Consider the following 20,217-nt stretch of genomic DNA (forward strand, 5'->3'; position numbering starts at 1 on the left):
TAAGTTGGACTGATTGTTTCATAGTTTCTAGGATCTATTCAGCCTCTACAAGAGAAGACTGAGGGGATCTGGTGGCCGTCTATAAACTCACCGGGGGGACCAGCGGAAAATAGATAAAGCTCTGTTCCCCCTGGGCACCACCTGGGATAACAAGAAGTAACAGCCACAAAGTGATTGAGAGCAGGTTCAGGCTTGATACCAGGAGGCATTACTTTACGGTTAGGCTCTGGAATGGACTCCCAAGCGAGGTGATGCTCTCCCTACCTTGGGGGGTCTTCAAGAGGAGGTTGGATAGATATCTGGCTGGGGTATTATGATCCCAGCACTTGTTCCTGCCCAGGGCAGGGGGTCAGACTTGATGATCTGTTCAGGTCCCTCCTGACCCTAGAAACTGTGAAACTATTGTTAATCAGACCAACTGCTGTGCTGTCCAACAACAAACCTTTCTGAGCTTTCACCACTGAACATGTATGCAAGTTGTGTTTTCTGTGTCGCCTTTGGGATCTGAAAAACAGCTTGCTAGCACCGGCCTTCCAAAACATACAGACTCCAGGAGTGTGTATATCAACAGTGTCAGCTCCCAGATACCACCCAAACAACCAGTCTGCATGCCTCAAACCAACAGCCTAGTGACCAGGGCACTTACCTAGAGAGTTTGATTGTCTAAACCTGCTTCACTTGCTTGAGTGCTCTGACCATGAAGCTACAGCTGCAGCATGGAAAATAGCCGACTTGGCAGCCAAGAGAGGGAGATGCATAAGATCGGGAGGAAACTTACAAGCTAGAGGGTGTGTGGCTCAGTCGTATGGTTGCTGCTCTGGAATGAAGGGACGCTAGGTCCCAATGGAAAAAGAACTTTCCCAAGGCTGTTTATCCAGTGAATATCAGATGTAAGGTGCAGTGGACCAGTTTCGAGAGAGAGGGGTCTGGGCAATGTCTGGCCGGTGGCTTGGTAGTCAAAACACTTTGCTGAAAAGCAGTATATGTTGTTTCAATTCCCCTTGGGCAACAGGGGCATAGACACTGGGTCCCCTACTCCAGAGGCAAGTCCCCTAGCCACTAGCTTATTAGGTTAAAAACGGAAAGGTTATTGTCCTTTTCCTCCAGCATCTTATTCCTGCTGGTCATGGTTTTTGTTTGACTAAAATTTCTGGACTTTCTCAAACTGGCATGCATACCTGCTTGGCTACAGCACAGCAGTATTGGGCACGATCAATGGACTGTCACAGGCAATGCTGAATTGCAGACGGTGGCTAAGCACCTAAAACAGCAGTTACATAGCTATATATGAGTCAGTTAAGAGTGGAATGACCCTAAATTCTAACCCACTCCAAACCTCACCCCCAAACCCATTTTGAAGAACACTTTAAATAATTGAGCCATCTAGAATCACCGTTATTCCTTGAAATAAATTAATATTCATGTTTCTTTAATAAATGTAAGTAAGTGATTAACTTGAAATATCAGGGGTTCATGATAATGGACACTGATATGATATAAATTATTATATTTACCAAAATTTTAGCAAGGAAGCAGAAGCTGATTCCTTTTTCACTTTCTTTTTGTGATAGGGGAGGGGAAAAAACTAGCTTAGTTAATTTGAAGGGGGGGGGGTTCTCCAACAAAGGTAAGTGATTAATTCAAATTAACATCAGCTTTTGCTTAGGTAGTAACTATAAAGCTGCGCAAGATAATTTAAGACGCGTGGTGTTCCCTACTAATTGCATTCAATTTAAACTATTCCATGTATGATACTTCAGATGCCCTTGTGTAGAACTGAACATCGCTTGAAGAGCCCTCGACTATTTTTCATGTAAGAAAACATAATATTAAGAAAGCCTGATTCATAACCATCATAGAACATGCCTGTTTCATTTCTTTGAGGCTGCAGATATGCAATGTTAATTTAAATTTAGCAGCTGAAGTTGGCTTACAAGCCAAATGATAGTGTTGCATTCATTAAAGAGAAGTACTGCATTCCAGGACTCAAATCACATAGGAGCAAAATTCACATCTGGTGTAAATTGTTATAGATCAACTCATTTGGATACAGCCAAACAAGCACTCTTATGTCCTAAAAGGACCAAAGTCAGCCCACATAGGGAGAACTAGGCAGATCAGCTTTTGAAACTTGTATTTGTTCTTGACTCTTCAGATGGGGAGATCCCTTGAGGGATGAATTTTCTATCATTGCCAAGAAGCTTTCTGTGCATGTTTGAGAGAGGTTAGCAATGCTTGTTCCAGTCTTTGCTTTGCTTTCTTTCTTTGTTTTTTTTTTTACTGGATTTTGGATCTCTTGTATTTCATCTTTTTTGTCTCTAGCCTCTCAGACTTTCAGAAGTCAGGGGTACCTGTCATAGGCTCTTGGAGATGATCTTCGAGCCGCTTGTGTGTCCTTGCTGCTAAGGATCTTTTTTTCCTCCCTTCATTATTCAAAATTTCTGTTGGTACCTCACCACTGCTACTTCCAGGAGGGCACATGACAGAAAACAGCAGTCAAATACCTTCTGAGGTTACCAGCAGGGATAAGTGTTCTTCTTGAAGCAGGGAAGGAAAAATAGGATTAGATAGTCAAATAATATTTATATTTAAATTGTGCATAATAAACCAAGGTTAATATGTAATTTACTGTGATCCTCACTGTTTTGTCCTAAATGAGCCAATGAATGAGAAACAAAACCCTTTTTAAGTGGGTTTTTTTGTAATGAACTGTTGAATATTGTCTGTTCCCTTGTGAGGCAGAGCACAAAAACAGAACCGGAAACAGAAACAATCTGTGTTGCACAACTACATTAAAAAGAGCTACTTTTCTTTTCTTTTTTTTTTCCTTTTTTCCTCCTCACAAGATTTTTTCCTGACTGAAAGCTAGTCACGTTCTGCACATTTCATATGAAACAGACAACCCAGGATGAGTTTTAAACCAGTGGCAAGTAAATCACCTCATTTCCATTGTTTCAACAATGTCGACCAGTTTGCTGCCAGCTTGGATTTTCTAATTTTGATTTAAACACATTACTCAAAATGACTTTGGTGGGTGGTGGGGCTTAGGGATTTATGGTATACTTGTATGTGGGATTCTCATCACTGTACTGCAACCCTGTCGTTTTTGTGACAGAGTCTGTTTGACTGGTCCTGGATTTATGATAGAAATAATTCAGAACGGTGTAATAATTTTCCCTTGGCAATTACACTACCATTTGGTACTTTGTCCCTAAGGGGAAAATGAATGTGTTGGGATCTGTCCATGAGTTCAGTGGCTCAGTGTAAAGAACAAACCAAGGTCAGAATACAGCTGAATAACACACTGATGTTTCATAGCATAATCTAGATCTGCTGTCTTTATCTGAGTCATTAAAAGCTCATGTAATTTAAAGATTACATATTCAGTAATTTAAAGATTAATTTTGATATGCATTGGATTTTTAGTGGGAATTCTTTGTGAAGGATATTTCATTACCATTTTTAATATTCTCTTTTCTTATTCATTGCTTCTTCCCTTGGTATCAAGGCCTACCAGAGTGCTTTCTTCAGTACAGGCAAGAGAGTGTCTCATTTAAGAGCTGATGTTCATGACACTATTATGCAAAAAGCCACTGAAAGATCCCTTAGAAGCAACATGCCTTGCTCTGTCATCATTGGAAAATGGGTGCATCTTCTCCCTGTCAATGTACTTATTCTTATATTTTGGTTTAGATGTATTTCTAATCCAAGACTGCCTTATAATATAATCAAACCAAAATATTTGCCATCAAACTATATACTGCCCTTTCCTGTTAGATACAGGGCTAGCAATTTTCATCCAATACATTTTGCATTTTCAGAAGTAGCCTGTAGACTGCTATGGCTTTATTCATCATGCAATCCCCACTGGTCCATTCTGCAGAAAGGTTGCCTGATAAGTTAAACAGGTTGTCGGGCACATCATGCTGCCACTCTGACATTGTCCTTGTTTGAGTTGCCAGAGGATTTCTGCTGGAGAACTCACTAACAGAGGAGATAAAGATGATCCCAAATCTTGCCCTGTTTAAACACAATGGAAAAGTTCTTTGTTTGCACTTGACTTCACCTAATAAGTGATGAAAGAATGCCTGACAGCACGGCTCTCATATACACAGATAAGCAAGAACAATTATGTAGCGTTCAGCAGTGTTAGAGTAAATGTATCAAATGGCATAAGTGTACCTTTGCTGTGTCTCAGAGACTGTACAACATGCTTGCATTCTGCTCTTTCTGTGTGATTTAGGATGTCAAAGAAAAGGTACATAACTCAAAACGCATTTGAGATGCAAAACCAGTTTAATGTATTCGGAAATTTTTAGTGTATTAGATTTGTGTAAATACTAGGGCTGTTTGAAGCTTTGGTTCCTGATTCGATTCAGTGGAGATTCAGCCTGATTCAGCGGCCGAATCTCTGAATCCGAATCAGATCAGGAGACCCTTTAATCTCTTAGAATTGAATCAGAGCCCTCCAAATCGATTTGGAAAGATTCAGAGATTCAGACATTGACACAGCTTTAAATGTTTTTCTACATACCTCTAGGTAGCAGGGGTTCATGAGTGCTGTGATACCAGGGTGCATGGAGTGTCCCACAGACACATGGGGGGGAATGGGGGGGCCCCCCAGCGTGCTCGGCAGCAGACCCAGAAGTGGACCAGAAGCACTTCCGGTCCACTTCCGGGTCTGCTGAGGAGTGTGCTGGGGGGACTTCACCATGCCCCCCCAACTTGGTTACTGGTGTCTCCTTAGTTTTGGGGAGGCACTTGGGGTCCCCTCATAGCCGATCACCGAGCTGGGGGGGGGACAGGGGGCCCCCGGCATGCTCCCTGGTGGACCCAGAAATGAACTGGAAGTACTTACAACTCACTTCTGGGTTTGCAGCTGAGCCCATGGAGGGCCTCCCCACACTTCTGTGGGACACTCCATCCATCCCAACATCGCAGCATTCACAAGCCATGCTGGTACCTCAAGGTATATAGAAAAAACTTTTAAAGCTGTGTCTATATCCAAATCGCCAATTCTCCGAATCAGCACCAAATCTTCAGATTTGGATTTGGCTGAATCGAGTCAGGGACAGTGATCTGAATCAAAGAATCAAATCACTCTCCCTGATTTGGGCTGAATCTGAATCAAATAGGGCCCACTTTGGACACCCCTAGTAAATACACTGTAGGTTCATGGCCAAAATTAGAACACTTGCCTGTGACCTAGCACCAGTGGCTTCACATATAATAACAGTGAACTGGATAAAGTGGTGTGAAATATTTAGCTTTCACTGCAGTGGTTGGTTAGATTATTTTTCCTACATAAAAACCATATATCAAAGATCTCTGCAGAAGTTTTTTATTGGATATTTGCTGATATCTTCAAATGGCTGCTTTTGGTGTATAATACTTAGGCCTGCTTACTTCATACAACATAGCAGTCACTACATATTGTATGTGCATTAACCTGTATGTGTAGAACCTGCATTAACCAGAAGTCATATCAGTTGCTTTCCAAGAGAGATGCAGCATTTCAGTTAACCCCCGAAATGGTTACACTGGAAAAATACAGAAAAAAGACCACTGTCATGGCAACATAGCTCGTGTTTATTGAATTCTGGCAGACCATGGCCTGATACTTGTTGCTGGTCTTGTTAGGTGTGTTGAAAGCCAGCCCCATGGCTGATTACTGAAGAATATACAGACTTAAAAAACTAGGTCCCTGTCATGGTCAGGATTAGTATTTGGGGGCCTTATGAGGAGAAATAACTATCTTTTATGGCAATGGTTCTCAACTTGGGAGCCTCAGTACCCTGGGGTACCACAAGAGCCTTTCAAGAGTGCTGCAGCCAGACCACTACCTCCGCTGCAACCATATGAAACCACCCCTTGTGCCTTGTGTAGAAAGGACTGTAGCAGGAATGTGTGCTCTTGTAGCAGCCCTTCTTGGTCTGACCCTGTATGATACTCCAGAAACAGAGGCACATGGGGCAGGTCAGGTCAGACCATGAAGGGTTGTGACTTTCGGTTAATCAGATAACCCATATGCAGTGAGGAGCACATGTTTCTGACCCGCCCTTCCTGATCTGGCTTTGCATGTAGCCTGCAGGGCAGTTCTATCCAGTCATGGGAGCTGTGGCGTCACCCTGGTTGAGAACCAGAGGTGAGCTGAGGTGACACAACAGCTGGAGTGTCACCAAATTAAATAAATAAATAGAAATTATGGAAGGGTGAGGGCCCTGAATCTACAAAAGTTAAGAGCCACTGTTTTAAAGAGTGGTAAAGGAAGAAAGTTGATGCTTATGAGTTTGATGCTTATGGGACAGCATGGCAGAAGGTAAGAGAGTGTGAATAAAGGAGAGGACAGTGATGAAACAGGCTTCTGATGATCAGCACTGCAAAAGGGATGAGAGGGACACAAAAGAAGTGTAACATGCACAGAACTTCAAATTACTTTCTGTCATGTCTGCAGTTCTTGTGAATTGTGTTTTCTTTTCATATTTGGCTGACAGTTATATTCCATTTTTCCTTTAGCTAGAAAGGTGCCTGCTGCTGCTTCTCTGATTATTCTAATTATGGTTTAGTGCTCCTGTAGATCTGTGACTTTGAGGATTTGTAGATTTCAACCTCTTTGTTTCTGATTCTTCCCCTTTTGCTTGTCTTAGGTAGGCTCTTACTCTACAGAGAGACCCATTGCTTCCATCTGGAACTCCAGAGAGAGCCTGCAGTTTGATTATATTGAAGGTGAAGTAGGTTGGAAGAATAGGTCATATTTGTTAGGAACCTGGGCATAAACAGTTGGGAAATATCACCTGATGCATAGGCACTGCCCAGGGGTCAGGTTTCCAAGGAGCTGAGCATCAGATGATGGTGATCTTCTGGATCGGGGTGAGCTAGGAGTCAGAACCAAAATCAGGAGCCAAATCAAGGTGAACCAAGAGTCAGGGCTAGAGAGCCCTGAAGTAAGCAAGTGTAGGAATGTCAGAAACCTAAGGCTTTGTCCAGACAGAATACTATGGGTTGGGCCTGGTGGCCAAAGTAGGTGGGGACTGTTATCTGTGGCCTTAGGAGGTTGGTTGTCCTTATTGCCCCATTAGATTCAGCTGGGCCTAAGGCAGTGCTCCAGGCTCTCTGTAGTTGGCACCTGTGTCCCAGAGAATTGCTCTGATCCTCTGGCTGGGACCAGCTGGACCCAGGGCTTTGATTCAGCCTCATTATAATATTACATACAAGGAACCACCACCCTCTTATCCCCAGGAAAACCAGGAAAATGAGTAGAACACAGGGACTAAGTGGGGAGAAGTGAGAGATGGGATAGTGGCATCTACAAAGTGTAGATGACAATGAAATATGTAAAACCTAGGTAATGACTTTGTTTTGTTAATGAGAGTTATCCTATTGAAAGCCTCAGGCAATGTGTAGCATGGGGATCGAAGACTGTCTTAACTTCTGAATGTTGAAACAGATGGAAGAGTAGAGAGTCGGGTAGCTGGAGACAAAGAAGTTACAATTGTGCCGCCTAAATGGATTGGAACCAGAATTTTAGTGGTAGGAGTGGATGAGAGGGAAGCTATATATTCAAATTCCATTTAAAATGGGAGAGGTGGCAAGCTTTGGTGTGTCTGGATGTATAAGAGAAACAGGAAACAGGAGGTCTGGGAAGGAAACTCAATAGGCCTGGAAGAGAAGTTACAGGGAAGATCTCCAGGAGACTGAGGGGGAGAGGAAGAAAAGATAAGAACATAACTGGAGAAATTAAGGGGGAAAAGGAGTTTTGGAAATTGTCAGCCAAGAGGTGATGAGAGACAAGTCTGTAGTTCAGGGGTCAGCAACCCCCAGCACATGTGCCGAGCATGGCACACAAGGCCGTTTTGCTTGGCACGCTGCTGCCAGCCATGGAGCCCAGGCTGCTCCCAGCAGGCAGCTGGGAGGCTGCAAACCCTGCAGACCAGGCCCCAATGGGCCAGTGTAGCCAGGAGGCTGCAAACAGTTGCTCCAGGCTCCAACATGTCGGCACTCTAGCACCTTCCAAGGTAGACATTGTGGGTTTTTTGGCACTCTAGCCAAAAAACGTTGCCTACCCCTGCTCTAGTTATTATAAAGAGCTGATTGCAGATGTAGAAGAAGAACCAAAAAAAAACTTGGCTTTACTTTAAACTCAGTTTGTGCCAAACCCAGCACATGCCCAGAAGAGACAGCACCTTAGTTGCACCTGGCTTTCCCATCCTCTGTAGAGATCAGGTGCTTTAGTGGGGCTTTTTTGGTGCTTTTATCTAATAGCTGATTCAGTCAGCTTTAGCTAAAAACACCAGAAAGTGCTGCTGAAGTACCTGAGCTCTACAGATGCTGCAGAGTCAGGTCTAACTAACACATTACAGCTTCTGGTAAAGCACATTCCGCCCCCCCGCCTCCTCCTCCCCATATGTCTGTCAGTACCCAAGATACCTATCACCACAAAGGAGTTGCTATTTGAAAACCAAAGTGTGACAGGACCAGCTGTAACCGGGAGGCTGCAAACAGCTGCTCCAGGCTCCAACATGTCGGCACTCTGGCACCTTCCAAGGTACACTTGGGGACAAGTCTCATGCCGGCCTGCTGACCTGTCTGTATGGGGCGGTCTGCCCAGTCTTTCCTGCCACGACTCTGCTGCTCCCATAAACTGGTGGTATAATGCGGGAGGCTGCCCATTCCCAGCCCCGATGCTGGGGGCACTATCTGTGGCTCCGAACCTTCCCTACACTACAGACCATGCCTCATAGATGGCATGCAGATTAAGATTACTCTCTTGTCTGAGACCAGAGTAGACCCAGTCCAAAGTTGGGCTCAATTCATCCTCACCTTCACTCCACCTCCCTCTCACAGGGGCCTCTGATATACTGCCCATTACTGGGCCACACTCCATTGCCCTCGCTCATCTTGAGTGGCCCCTTTTAGGCCATCAGGCTTCGCTACTTGCATGCTGGCCTCACCATGCAGTCCTTCGGTTCCCATGGCTTCCCCTACTCTACATGGCCCAGCCTAGTGCCAAACCCTGGGTCAGTTCTGCCCCAAGCCTCTCACCAGGCAACTATACCACACCCCACTCTGCGGTCTCCTCGTCATACTTGCAGCTAGCTTCTCACAGGGCTGGCCCTTGCATTGGCCTTCAGGCTTACTCCAGTTCGGCCCTACCCAGTGCACCCCTGGGACTGTCCTTCAGATCTACTCCCTGTTCAGCCCTACTCAGCCCCCTCACATGCACAGCCTTTCAGGCCTGCTCCCAATTCAACTCTACTCCATTCTGGGCCTCACACTACACTTCCCATGCTACCCCCTCTGGGGTCTCCAGGATGTCATATCCCTGCTGAGCACAGGGATGTACACATGAGCATACCTGGCCCCACTACTCCCACACTCTTGTGATTACCCACTAGGGTAGGGTTAAGGCCCCACCTTTCACTGGGGCAGTAACTGGCCTGGCATTTCCTAGGGGCTCCCACACCACTAGGAACCTCACCAGGCCACCCTCCCTCATCAGGGCACAGTTTTAGGTCCTGCCTAGGACCAGGAGCCTCCTGCACTTACCTGCTAGATGTCTGTCGCAGGAGTATCATTTCCGGAGCCTCTCCGGACATGCAGCTCTGACCTCCTGCAATGGACCCGCCGCCTGCCTATTCTCACCTGCCATGTCTTGATCTTGTTCATAATTAAGGAATGATGAAACCTAGCGGGAAGCTGCCTATTTTTATACGCCCCGAGGGTAGGGGGCGCTGTCTGTGGCTCCTTTCCTCCCCTGCACTGCAGCCCAAGCCTCGCAGTTGTTGCTGAAGTAACCTTCGCTTGCCTTTTGGGGCTCCTTAACGCCCTTCTCACTCTTGGGGGCCTCTTATTGCCTCCCCCCACACTGTAGGTTCCTTACTACCCTCACTGTTGAGCTCTTCACCACCCCCTCGTCAGGGTTTCTTCCACCGCCCCCTTCTAGGGCCTTTGCCGTGCTTCTCGCCCCCTCTCGGGCCTTTGCCGCACTCCTCGCCCCCTCTAGGGCCTGAGCACCCTTTCGCAGCTGGGGCTACAACCTCCCCGCACTGAGCACTCCTCCAGTACTCGTCACACTGTGCACCCCGTGGCGCTGCTCACTGTGCCCCCGCTGGGCACCGGGAACCCCCCAAGCTACTGGGGAGCCCCCGTGAAGCCTCCCCTCACCCCTATAGCCTCACCCAGTCCTCCGGTTATAACGATAACCAAATCACAAGCCAAATGGCTGACAACTAAATCATGAGACAAACGGCCATGACAAAACAACAAGAGGCCTCCTGGCTCATAACATAACTGCATGCCACGCTGGCTCTTAGTTCCTACCTCCCATAGAGTGCTCTATTCCCCGCATCAAGAGTAAATTGGATGCTTATATTGCTGGGATCCTATGACCCCAGCTGACTTCCTGCCCTTTGGGCAGGGGGCTGAACTCGATGATCTCCCGAGGTCCCTTCCAGCCCTAATGTCTATGAAATCTATGAAATCATTGCAGTCAGTCAGAGCGCCCAGGCTGCAACCCTTGGCCCAGTCTGCTCAGCTCTCCCGCAGAGCTCCTGCTCCTGCGGCTGCCAGAAGGGGACTGCTCTCTGGGCCTTCTGCCTGGGCTTAAGAAGGACTAAGCCCCGCCCCTTCCTGCTATTAATGTGCTAGGCTTCCCTGGTTGCTAAGGCAACCCGCACCTGCACAGTCTTGGGGACGGGCAGTTACACTTCCCCCTTCTCGCCACCAGAGGTCTCTTCTGAGCCAATTCCACCCTCCAGTCGCAGAGCACCTAGGAGCCCTGCGACAATTTTCTATACAGTAGTTCAGCCAGGCAGTCTGTGCCTGCTGCCGGCAGTAAAACTGCTGTCTTTATGTAGCTAGCCTGTGTTCTGCAATGGCTGCTGCAATCAGGCACCTGCTTTCTGTCGGACTCAACACTTAAAGTGGCAAGCACCCAAAGGTGTGCTGCAACACGAAGACATGGCAGAAAGGAGGGATCTCTCTGAATTCACTCTTCACATTTATTTTCTACATGAAGTATGATAACATAAATCACTCGCAGGACACATCTACAGGAGACTAACTCTGCAGTAATCATTTCAGCATCTACATGTGCATCCCTTTTAGGGTGCAGGAAACTATTAAATTCCTCAGCAGGGTAGTAAATAAAGTACTACCCTGCTGCAGAGTTTTTTCACGTGCTGTAATGCACATGTAGACACTGCCCTGGCTGGCTGGGGCACAATGGTACTTCAGTACAGAGGCTGCCTGTCAGTTAGCCCCATACTGAAGCACCCTTGTGCCACCAGACCCCCTGCCAGCCAGGGCTGCTCTGACTTGGACCATTGTGCTACGGTTTGGGTACAGGTGTATACAGCACACCTGGGAGCTTCCAGGGAGCAATAAACTCTGGAGCAATAAGCTCTGGAATTTATTGCTGCACATTAATAGCATGTGTAGACACATCCACATTCTCCTTCTTTTGCTGCTGAGATTATATTTTTGTCACTAGCTCCAAAGGATGGAATTTCAGGAGTGTGATCCACAACACTAGCTACAATATACTACATCCATTTGTTCCTCAAGCAGCATGTTTTCCTGCAGTCTCCCTTTTGTTTCCTGCTCCATACTTTCTTCTTGTCAACCAAATTATCAGTTACAATAATCACAAACCCCATTAGGAACCAATTACAAATACACAACTTCAAGCTAGTTTACTTCTTTGCTAAACATTATCTACAAGATGTTTAACTTTGCAGTCAATCCAGTCTCCACCTGGTGCCATTAATTATAGTTTCACATCTTTACAAACCATTAGGACTATAGCAACATGTGGTTCCATAATCTTCTCTAGCTCTTGAAATTGGGAAAAAATAGACAAAAATAAAGCAATTTCAAATCGAGTTACTTTCTCTAGCTTTAGACGCTTGCAAATCTTGCCTCATTCATGAACATAACACCATTCCTCTGCCCCAGTTCTGCTCTAGGGACCACATTCTAATCTCACAGTCTTAAAAATCCAGTGTGATTCACTAAGCTAAAATGTGTCCTGTCTTTTTTTTTTTTTTTTTTGGCTAAGCAAGAGCTATCTCTTGGCAGAATGCATCTTCAGGAAAAGATGAAGTGACTCAAGATGGGGGAGTGGCTGGTGAGGTGCTAGTATGAAAAAGGATAAATCCTTCAGAGGCTGCAGTAACTCACTTTCTTTTCAACAGCAAAAGGGGATCAAGGAAGAATTTTGCCACAAAGGAGTTTGAGGCACTATGTGTTCTGAAGTACTAGTGTGGGGACGTACCTTTATAGTAACCCCTTGTCTTAGGTTGTATCTATTTCAAAGGTATCAGTCAAGTTACTCTGGATTGGTACTGGCATTATTTAAGATCAGAACGTATCCTCTAATACTTGCATACTCAAATATCCATGGTTTAGTCAACACTCATGCTTTGCTTATTTGTATATGTACACTCACTCTTTGCTTATTTGTCTATGTACCTTTCTCCAAACAGTGAGGGAAATGAAAGGGAACATTATCAACCTGCCAGACAAAAAAAACCTGTGAGGGTATATCATGCTCTAACCGGTGCTAAATCAACACCTGCAAAATTCAGTGCCAGTTCTGAATGTGTTTAATAAAAGCAGAATAATTATTTCCTTTTCAGATATGTAGAGAACTCCTATGGGATTTAAATGGTTGCATCCAAAGAACAGGTCTATCTATGTATTGTGAAAAAGTTTTCACCCAGAGGGTTACATTTTGTTTCTGCACTCTGATAGTTAGATATAAAACAATTCAGAAAAATAAAATGAGCAAAGATCCTGAAGCTTGAAGTTTCCAGTATAGCATTTTTAAAAAGCTACTTCTAAATGCTTGTATTTTGATTACATTTTTATATGAAAACCTTTAACAGAAATTCAGGAAAGTTGTTAAACTATTTGATTTGCTAGAAGCATCCCTTTCTGCCATGGAAAGTAGGGAGTGACTTTTAACTGATTTTTAAACTTTGAAAACACATAGTTCTGATGAAAAATGCCAAAACATTCTTAAACTCCTGTGATGCTATTGGATGCTGCTTCCATTTATACCAAAGTAACTTGTTCCAAAATGGCTCGATGTAGATACTACACAAAATAACTTTGAAGGGGAGAATAAGTATGAAATTAAATAATGCTTCTTCACAATCAGTTCTTCTCAATTGCCTGTGGCCTGTAGGAATGTTCTGTGAAGCAAAATTCCTGGGGTTGTTGATTTAATTCAGACTGTATGGGCCTTACTTCTATCTATCAGACACTTAAAGTATACAAGTATTTTTTGTTGTTTTGTTTTAAAGATCAATGACTTTGATTTCATTATAATGTGCTGGATGTATTATGATTTCTGTCTGTCATTTGCATATGAAAAAACTCTTTTTTGCATCATCATGTACCTTCTCTGCAAATAATAATAATACTAACTTCTTTGACTGTGCAGAGCTGGCTATTTGCCTCAAAGTATTCCTCTGGAGATTATCAGATACCTTTCTGAAGAGAAGGATTTTCTTCCTTGGCATGCTGCCAGCCGAGCTCTTTATCCTCTAGATAAATTACTGGACCGCACAGAAAACTACAACATCTTCAACGTAAAAAACATATTCTCTTTTTTTCTGTTTTCATGAGATGAACTAGTCCCCAGTTAAATACTGTAACTGACCTAGGAATATTAACTCACTTTCTAATTATTTTTAATTTAAACATAGCAATTGTCAAGCTTTGGTTCATTTGCATTTGAACGGTGATATAACTGCTATTTGAGGCACATGTAATTAGTACAAGCAAAGGTAACTGTTCTTGCTATAAAATATTGTGACAAAAAAGCTATTTAACTTTTAAAAAATCACATATCCCAAATTCTGTATTTCCTGGAGCTGGGCTGTACTTATACTGAGGCCTCAAATAAGAATGAACTGAGAAGGCTAGCAGAACTTAGCAGGATGCATGCAATTGAGATAAAGATTTCCAGTCATTATTTCCATCCAAAAAGGCATGGTGAATTTAATGCACTTCTCTTAATTAAGAAGGATTAGATCACTATTGAGTCAAAAACCCATTTATAATTGGGTCTGAGGGGACAGCAGTAGCAGCACACAGTAGATAATCAAAATAGACACAATGAACTCTTTAGCATTACCTGAAAAAATTTTACCAAAGCTTAAGCTTGATAAAAGGAATGCTGATGACACAGGCTTTAATTGCCTGTATTGACAATTATAACCTGGGCTGAGCTTTTGTAATAGCAGTGAATCTTGAATACTACACATAAAATGAATGGCCAGCAACATTGTACGTTAATTTGAAACACTGATGTGAAGGAATTTCATAATGTCTGGTATATGTAAATGAGAGTTATGAAAAGATACCTAGATACCGGCTGGTATGAAAAAAAAGTATTGTGGATTAATACATGCACACTGAAATATTTCTACATGAATCTGTGATTTCGGTCTAACTCCAAACCAGACAGCTGTAATGTAAAATTATATTGAATCATTTGCAGCTATAGTCTCTTGACCAAATCTGCACTGAAAAAAAAACATTATTATACAGTCACTGTTTTTTCACTTCTAAACATGATTATGTAAGTAGAATGCAATTTTAATAAATAAAAATGGTAAATTTCATTGCAGGATTGTGTTTTATCACTGACCCCCCCCAAACTTCTGAAAGCAGAGTCAATAGCTGAAGAAATTTTAAATTACTTTAGTCACAGAATAACTTATCTGCTGGAAAAAGCTATATTGTGCATTCCTTTTGTCATGTGATTATACACACACACACATACATACACAGCCTTATAAAAATAAAATAGTTCTCTAGTATTTCAATTCTTGTTTTTTCAAGCTGTGGACTTCACTGGGAGAAAACTGTGTATGAATATAATGAAAATAAGATTTGTCTGAGAATCTAAAGATACCTATTTTTTAAGATGTGAAAGTAAGATAAAATGTACCTTGTGCTGCCATTAATATTTCAAAGTAAGAATTCAATGGACATTGAAATACAGTATCGTTAAATAACCCAGTCTAGATATGCAACACACATTGCTCAGTATTATTAGATAAATTGGCTGCACTTACGTAATGGTTTTGCCATAGCTATGAATATAAAGATGGTCATGGCTATCAGTTACTTCACTGCATAGTGCTAAGTGTGTCTCTTATAAATGTTAATGGGCATTACTCAAATATGCATTCTGAAGTTGAGATTGGCTTAGCTAGAGAAGACATTAGCCTGTCTGAATTTCAAAAACTTTTCCCTCTTCTATACCAGTTGAAAATATTGTCTAAGCAAGCAATATCTAAGCTCCCATATTTTATAGTATTAAATTAGTTAGAACTGTGGTCCTGGACATGTTTCTGTAGGCTCATCACCCAATACAGTAAAGAAAGGCATTTGCAAAAGTTGACATTGTAATATGGCAGACCCAAATCAAAGCCTCTTGGAAGTGAAACATTTAGAAAAAATGTCAGTGATAGTTCAAGTGAGAAGAGTCATAATATAAAGGTGAAAATACATTTATCTTTTTTTTCTTTTTATTTCCAGGAATATATTTTAAAACAAGTTGCATCAATGTATCTCAAGCTTGGATGGCCAACAAATAATTTAAACAGATCCCTTATTCAAGCTCCCTATCAACATGAGTACTGTTATATTTCTTTCTTTGTTTCTGCAATAGACAGTTGTAGTAAAGCACTCATCTAGTATTTAGTGAGAACTTCAGCAGCATGTGATACCTTCCTACCGTTCTCCTCCTTTTATGTTTCCTCACCTGAGGGGGTAGCTGCTGCGAAGCAGTTTCCTATTCCTTTAGTTTAGACAACAAAGAAATGTTCTTGCTAAGCTTTAATTTAAGTTCTGGCTCCATTGGAGATTTCGGGATTTGAACTCCTGGGGCCAGTGAAGTCAATAGGGATGTATGAGTGTCAATGAGGGCAAATTTTGGTGCATGGCTTTTATTTAAACGTTGCAGTTGTAACAACTGCTTAGCTGGCGTTCACAAATACTCAGTTACAGCATTCTTTCATATCTTAGTTTAATTAAATATGAACTGCCCCTTTTATCTTAGAAGAGAGGTTAAAATATTGCTTTTGGATAATTTCAGCATGTATATTTATAAACATGACCTGATGAGCATCTGTTTTTGTTATCTGGGCAGAGAATTGCGTCGAGAAGTCATCATGCTGGCCTGCAGCTTTGGTAACAAACACTGTCACCAGCAGGCTGCAACATTAATCTCGGATTGGATTTCCAGCAACAGAAACCGGTAAGTGAAACAAAAATATGCATCTCTGTTCTCCCCAACTCAAACCCCATATAGATTGAGTGTTTTTCATTAGTAGACACTTTTTGCACACGAGTGAGAAGTGAAGCTGAAAACTCCAGCTGTCATATAAAAATGGCTGCAAAGCTGCCGAACTAAAAGGGGCCGTTGCAAAAATCTGTGGATTTTTGGAAAAGAAAAGAGTAGAGCCAATGTGACCACACTTTCCTCACCTAATAAATCCCCATCAGCTAAGCAGGTCTGGAGAGAAAAAGAAAGACAGGCCATACAGAGGGATGGAAAGATGGAAAGTTTTTTGATAAATGAAGGCAGACTATTTCAGACAAAAGGGCAACGTGGCAGAAGGTGCCACCTTTTAAGTGGGAATGGAGAAGAAGAAATGTTTAGAGTAGGGGTAGCAAACATATGGCGGGCCAGATCCAGCCTGCAGAGCTGCTCTCTCCAGTCCACTAAACTACCAGTGTGATACCAGAAGTTGGAGACACACAGTGACAGTGGGAGTGCAGCATTCAGAGGCAGCAGATTATGCAATGGTGACAGTGGAGCATGTGGTAGTGGTGGTGATAACAATGGCAGCAGAGCATGCAGTGGCACTGGTGGTAGCAACAGCAACAGAGCATGCAGTGGCAGGCCCTGCTGCATCTGTGTCTTCTGTGCTAGAGTTGGAGCTGGAGCTAGAGCTGCAGTTGCTCCTATGGCACAGTGGTGGTATGTGGTGCCAGGGCCACAGCAATACCCCTAGCATGGGGCATGCAGCTGGACTCACCACTGTGTGCTCTACTGCTCCTGTCACCACTACCACTGTCACCTGCTCCATTGCCACTTACGCTGCCACTGGATACTTTGCTGCCTCTGCTGCCCACCATATTCTCCAGTGCCACTTCCTTGTATGCTGGGCTGGATCTGGTTCGCAAAGAGACCCACAGTTTGGATCTGGCCAGGGGCACAAGGTGGGTTTGACACTTCTGGCTTAGGACCAAGGGAGTGATCTCAAGTGGAGGGAAATATATATATATGAGTCAGGAACAGACAGGAAGCTAATATATAGGAATTCAAGGAGAGGATACTGTGATGAAGCAAAGTAGAGCATTAAAGGGAACGTAATAGATTAGCAAGATATTTGTGAGGCAAACAGACTAGACAGAGTTATCATTAGGGGCCTACTTAAATTGTAACCATTAAATATCTACTTAAATTGTGGTTTTGCAATTTTTGTGGAAACTGCAAAAAAACAGCGATCTCTGTGAAAAATGCCATTGGCTGCGTTTTCCCAGGAAATAAAAAAAAAAAACGCTAATAAAGCCTAATAAAAAAAAAATGCTGGCTCTCCAGTGGGAGCCAACAGACCTTACTGCCATTACAGCACAACCTTGCACCCTACCCTGGAGGGAAAGGCACCAGCTGGCTGGGCAGCATGATCTCCCTTGTGCCTTTCCACCTGTCAGTGCCAAGGAATGGCTCCACACAAAGGGTAGCCAGCCATCAAGATGGCAGCTGCCCTATCATCCCTCCTGTACCCTGGGCCTCTCTGCAAATCAGCTCCAAGGGGCAGGGCCACCACAAAATGACAATGAAATTGGCTCTTCATGCTGCAGCCAAGCAGTGAAAATTGCTTTCTCTCACCACGAATTCAGTAGGTCCCTAATTATCATAATTGAGATGAAAATTGCCAGTGCATGTACACTGACTGTATATGTTTACTAATTGCAAAGTACTACTTAATATGGTAGCATAATTATTAAAGCATGTAGTTTTCCATAGATAGTAAGTGAAGTAAGGAGTGCAGGTGTGGACTATAATTGGAAGAGTTCCTTCTTGCAAAACAAGCTTTTTCTTCTTTTAGCCTAGTGAAAGTCAGAAAATTTGTTTTCTTGTATCTCATGGTCTCATATGTCATTTGAAGGTAAAATGTTTCAAGTAAAATTTTCACAAGTGACTTAAGTGCTTAGATGTAGATCCTTAGCCAATAGAACCTGTGTCACCTCTGTGCATGAAGGTCAGTTTCTCAAAGATTTGTAGGCGTTGAAACTGGTCAGTAGAAAGGGAGTGGGATTTTCAAAAGCATCCACGGAGGTTACGCAACTCACTCCTGTTGAAGTCAAGCTAAGGTGAACTGCTTTCCCAGTTTTGAAAATTCCTCAGTAAGTTATCTGTAAGTTTAAGTGTCTAAACACCTTTGAAAATATTACCCCAAATGACTCATGAAAATGAAGCTTCTAAGTTATTTATCCAGACAATAGGAAAATGTGCCCCCTACTTCAGAAAGAAAGTATTAAAGAATGTGTCTGATTAATTCAGTGTGATGAAACCAAATGCATCTTTTTAAATGAATCCTTACCACTATTAATATTAATGAATATCTACAGTTCTGGATATCTAACTTAAAGAGAGGAAAATGGAGAAAGCAATCATAGTAAAGGATCTGTCAAACTAATTTACTAAGATACTCATTTGCAACAGTAAGGATATTTAATCAGATTTAACATAAACTATTAACATGCACAGCAGTAGATAATGCAGGGTATAAAAGCTGTCACCTGGATATTCCGCATGCCCAATCTTCCACTCTCACTCCCACCAGGGCTGAAGGAGAAGGCAGCATTGGGGGGGGACAGGGATTATTGCTTTACTGACAATAGCTAGAAAGGAAGGGAAATACATTTAAGAAGGCTTCTGCAAATTCATTTTACCCTTTCTATGAGGCTATTCTTGGGAGCCCAAGACTGTGGCTGCCAAAGCATGATGAGTATTATGATAAAGGCATCACAGCAGGACAGAGGAAGAGAAAAACTATCCAGTTAAAGCAATGAATGTCTCTAAAGAAAGGGTACAATTTTGAAAAATAGCTACCACAATAATGTAATTATAGAACAGGGATGGACAGTCAGCTGATAAATAAGGGTACAACTTGCAAAGAAGCCAGAGATACCTTTTTATTTATTTCTAAATATTATAGGATTAGTTCTTTTCTCTACCCAGAGTTGCCAATTGCTATTCTCAGAACAGTCATTTATTTTGGATGCAACTAATATATTGACAGTTCAATACCATATCTGCTCATTTGGGAAAAGCATCACAAAGGTCACTTATTTTACTAGAGAAGCTTTCAGCCATATTAGCAGGTTAGTAGTCATAATATCAGCTTAAATTTCACAGTACCAATGCTCACATAGATTCATCACCTTTATTTTTGTTCATATATAATGATTTTAAATTTCTACTCCAGATGTCATTTCTAACATGTTACCCCAATAGATATAATATATGTATACTAGCTTACTGATTCAGTCATGATGTGATATCCTGTACTTCAGGTCTGTGAGTCAGAATGTCTATGGTAAATATATAGTCAATCTATTATCTTTTGAGACACTAGGTGTTAGCATAAAATAAAATACTAATAATATTTTCAAAGTGTTAAATGAATTGAATCACAAACAATTAAAACTAATCTCACTGAAATTTACAAAATGTGGTTTTGTATATTATGTTGTGTTATGAAAATGGCTTTGAAAGATAATTGTTGCTGCTTTGCCTCCATGTCAAATTTGCTTGGAACAAACATTTTGGGTTTCTAAACTGTGCCTCAAAGGCAATATGTGTTCTCCCTGATTTTTTTTTCATAAGAATAATGATTGTTTTATAATAATATTTAATTAACATAATGCATATATCTAATAAATGTCATTTTTTAGATATGTTAGTTGTGCAGCACAAATATAAGTAAAATGGGCAAACAGATACAACTCAGAATACATATAGGCTAAGTTCAGACAGTCAGAAATCCTGAAGCTGAATTGATTCAATCTTTGCAGGATAGTCTAAGTTAGACTAAGATTGTGCCTCTAAGCAAATGAACAGAATCTTTGATTCTAGAAATGCAGCCCCATGCCTGCAGTGACCAAGGCCAGAAGCTAGGGGGT

General features: G+C 42.3%; 1 protein-coding gene across 1 annotated transcript in view; it reads left to right on the forward strand.

The window, feature by feature from the left end:
* Positions 1–20,217, forward strand: part of TRHDE (thyrotropin releasing hormone degrading enzyme) — a 321,603-nt gene that overhangs the window by 262,562 nt on the left and 38,824 nt on the right. Inside the window, 3 exon segments of the mRNA XM_090042544.1 lie at positions 13,448–13,595; positions 15,556–15,653; positions 16,169–16,276. Coding sequence (XP_089898670.1) covers positions 13,448–13,595; positions 15,556–15,653; positions 16,169–16,276 — 354 coding nt within the window.

The sequence above is a fragment of the Crocodylus siamensis genome, chromosome 4 (genome assembly GCF_052110815.1).
Source record: "Crocodylus siamensis isolate JL-2025a chromosome 4, ASM5211081v1, whole genome shotgun sequence".
Lineage (NCBI taxonomy): Eukaryota > Metazoa > Chordata > Crocodylia > Crocodylidae > Crocodylus > Crocodylus siamensis.